The 3722-nt window shown below is 41.9% G+C and overlaps 1 protein-coding gene across 5 annotated transcripts in view; it reads right to left on the reverse strand.

The window, feature by feature from the left end:
• The window catches only part of smpd4 (sphingomyelin phosphodiesterase 4), a 72113-nt gene that overhangs the window by 34750 nt on the left and 33641 nt on the right, over positions 1 to 3722 (reverse strand). For all 5 annotated transcript variants that reach the window (XM_043716212.1, XM_043716211.1, XM_043716210.1 and 2 more), the window contains one exon: positions 1370 to 1521. In XM_043716212.1, the coding sequence (XP_043572147.1) occupies positions 1370 to 1521 (152 nt within the window). The remainder of the gene's footprint in view (positions 1 to 1369; positions 1522 to 3722) is intronic.

Genomic DNA, 3722 nt, shown 5'->3' on the forward strand with positions numbered 1-3722 from the left:
TTTCTCACGCAGAGGGTGGTGTGTGTATGGAATGAGCTGCCAGAGGATGTGGTGGAGGCTGGTACAATTGCAACATTTAAGAGGCATTTGAATGGGTATATGAATAGGAAGGGTTTGGAGGGATATGGGCTGGGTGATGGCAGGTGGGACGAGATTGGGTTGGGATATCTGGTCGGCATGGACAGGTTGGACCGAAGGGTCTGTTTCCATGCTGTACATCTCTATGACGCTACTGATCAGTGCAGGACCTGATCTAAAGTATTTAATAACATCCGCTGGAAGTAGACTCATGACTCTCTCATTGGGAGAACTTGATGCTGACTTAGGCAACACCAAATAGAATTACTTAGGAGCACAGGTTCCACAGGAACAGGTAATTTAGCACCTTCAGCCTGTCCACCATTCAGTGAGATCATGATTGATACTTGTCTTCTCCCATATCAATCAATTCCTTCAATTTACAATTGATCACGCATATCAACTATCCACCCAAGAGAGTTCTACATTTCTCCTACCATTTCTTTGAAGAAATATTTCCTAATTCAATCCATGAAAGGTCTCGCTCTCAATGTTAGGCAGTGCCTAGTCCTTAACTCACCAAAAAGCAGTTCCTCACCATCTAACCTATTTCCCTTAATATCCTGAAATCAAATTATCCTTCACTAATTCCAAATTTTGAAGCAATACAAGCCCAGCTTATTTAATTACTTGCAAAATACTGCTTTGTAAATTAATTTTTAGAGTCCACACAACTGTCTGGTAAATCTATGATCCACTTTCAATGCATTTAAAGATGCTTGCAGCACCATAGGTGTGGTCTAACTGAGGCTTTGTGCAGCAGCATGACTTTTATTTCCTTGTCTTTAAGGTACAAAGTCCAGCAATCCATTAACCTTCTCATGCTCTGCGACTGTTGAGAACCTTTTTCATACATGTATATCTTCACCTCCACACCCCAACACATCTTCGCCAAAATCCCAAATCCCAACAAAGTATTTTTGAACTCCACCATTTCTAACTTTTCATCATTTAAAGGGTACCTAACTTTTTATGGTTGAATGATTTTACATGCACATTTGCTGCATTTTTGTTTGCATGCAATCATTCAAAGTTCCCTTGTAATTTTATGTTTCCATCTGCATTTTCACTAAATTGTCTGTCTTTGTGCCATCAGCAAACTTGGACATGTGGCTTTTAATGCCACCATCAATAATAACAGTACAATATTTGGATATCATCACAGAGATTCTTGCTGGACATGAGTTACATCCTGCCATTTGAGGTAACTGCCCACTATCTCCACTCAGTCTCTATTTCAGTCAGACTGAAATCTTCAGAAATACACAATTCATAAAAAGAGATGACTAACCTCTTGAATTCCTCCAGTGGACTCGCAGTGTGAGAATGAGTTGAAGGTGAAGGCAAGGCTTGCTCTGGTTTTAGGCTATTGGAGAAACAGTGGAGGTGCTTGACCAGTAGCCTCACCATGAGCACATGCTCCTCTGTTGGAGTGAAGGGTTCCTATCAAATATAGAACAGATGTCAGAAAACGCAGAGAGCATGCAGAATCGTAATTCAATGCTAAGACAGTAACTTAATGTAAGGATCAACTTAATTAAATGGATCTCCTACTCAGGACCATTTTTGACTGATCTCACATCTAACCTGCACAATGACAATGGCAGAGTTAAATAATTAAACTAACATGCACCAAAAACAATAATTTATCACCTAACTCTGTTCACTCCACAAGAATAATTGCATGGTCACTGACTTTCCTCTCTTCTTGCTTCTTCCTAGAAGCATCAGAAATTGTTAAGTGGAAAATAGGCTGACTCCTGGGTCCTATCATCTACAAAGTGGCCTGCTCACACATCACTTCATCCAAATTCTCAGATCTTATTCAAAATAAACTCTCACTCGTGTGTAACAGGCTCATTCAGCCACAAGATCCCAGATTTCCTTTCTGATCTGTGAAATTAATAGATTTTGACCAGGATGACAGTCAGGGTTCATGATTGGAAGGTTCCTGTTTCTATGATGCTGTGGCTGCTGTTTGGGTTGTGAGAATGTGTGAACATCAAGTGCAAATAGCTGAGGATAAGGCTGCATTTTCAGCCTGTATCTAAATGGCCAACATTCACAATGTAGTTTCACAACTGAAAAGGGACCAATTAGTCAAGATGCTAGAGGAGGTTCAAGAGTCAGTAATTTCAGGGACCAAAGAGGGAAGGAAATCTAGTTAAAACTAAGCACAGGGAAACTGAGATAGTAAGGACTGCAGATGCTGGAAGTCAGAGTCGATAAAACGTGGTTGGAAATGTGTTGCTGGAAAAGCACAGCAGGTCAGGCAGCATCCAGGGAACAGGAGAATCGACGTTTCGGGCATAAGCCCTTCTTCCTGAAGGGAAGATTCTCCTGTTCCCTAGATGCTGCCTGACCTGCTGCGCTTTTCCAGCAACACATTTCCAGCTCTGATCTCTAGCATCTGCAGACCTTACTTTCTCCTCGATAAAACGTGGAGCTGGAAAGGCACAGGAGGTCAGACAACATCGGAATAGCAGGCAAGTCGACGTTTCGGGTTAGGACCCTTCATCAGGACTGGGTCACAGACACAGTCATCAGGGGTGAGGTTGGGGAAAGATAGTGTAATTCTTAACTGAAAAACACATCCAGTGACACAATGTCCAAATCCTGTTAACTGGGACATGCACTGGGAGACTGTGGACTATATGATTGGAGAAAATTGACAATGGGTGATCTGTACTATTAGCTCAGTGACTGTAAAGGGGGAAAAGGGACAATGAGGTACGAAAGATGACACTGAATAGAATGATGCTGAATGAGTCATTTTCTCAAAGAAGAACGTTAAGCATTGGATCAAATAATGAAAACAACACTGTTGCTTCAGCATAGCTCATTGAATGTTATTCTAGGACGGGATGCCTCTGCCTTTGCTCTGAATTGGCAAGTTTCATGCTGTTTATTTGTTAGCGTTTTTCTCTGGGTTCTGCTCCAAGCAATGGGGCTGGAATTTGCTCTGTTCTTTGACTCAATAACTATTTTCAGGACCAGCCTAGATGAGGAGCACAGTCTTTTACATATCAATTGGTCCAGCATTTTGACAGCACTTTCTCCACTAACAGTTTCACTTCAACATCCAAGGCTTGAAGGTCAAGCTGAAGCATCAAAAACAAAAAATACTGATCACATCGAGTTATGATATGGGAGACACCTGACTGCATCTGCTGCATCCCAGATAGGGTATAATAATGGTAATTCATTATAAATGTCACATTATATAACAGGGTATAATTCATATTACCTGGCAGAGGTGCAAACCCTTTCTGCAGATGCTGGCTATCATTTCAACCTTACCACAGGCAAGATGTTCTGATGTGAAGTCACAACAAACATTCCCATGCAATAAATCACCCACACCAAAAATAAAATTCACAGAAAATACTGAAATGAAAACATTTAAAGGCCAGGATTTGTCTTGGATCAACAAGGTGGTCACGGTGGCTCAGTGGTTAGCACTGCTGCCTCACAGTGCCAGGGACTTAGGTTCGATTCCAGTCTCAGGCGACTGTCCGTATGGAGTCTGCACACTCTCCCAGTGTCTCTGTGTGTTTCCTGTGGGTGCTCCAGTTTGCTCCCACAATCCAAAAATGTGCAGTTTAGATGGATTGGCCAGCTAAATTGCCCATAGTGTTCAGGGA

This window comes from Chiloscyllium plagiosum, chromosome 25, assembly GCF_004010195.1.
Source record: "Chiloscyllium plagiosum isolate BGI_BamShark_2017 chromosome 25, ASM401019v2, whole genome shotgun sequence".
In the NCBI taxonomy this organism is placed as follows: Eukaryota; Metazoa; Chordata; class Chondrichthyes; order Orectolobiformes; family Hemiscylliidae; genus Chiloscyllium; species Chiloscyllium plagiosum.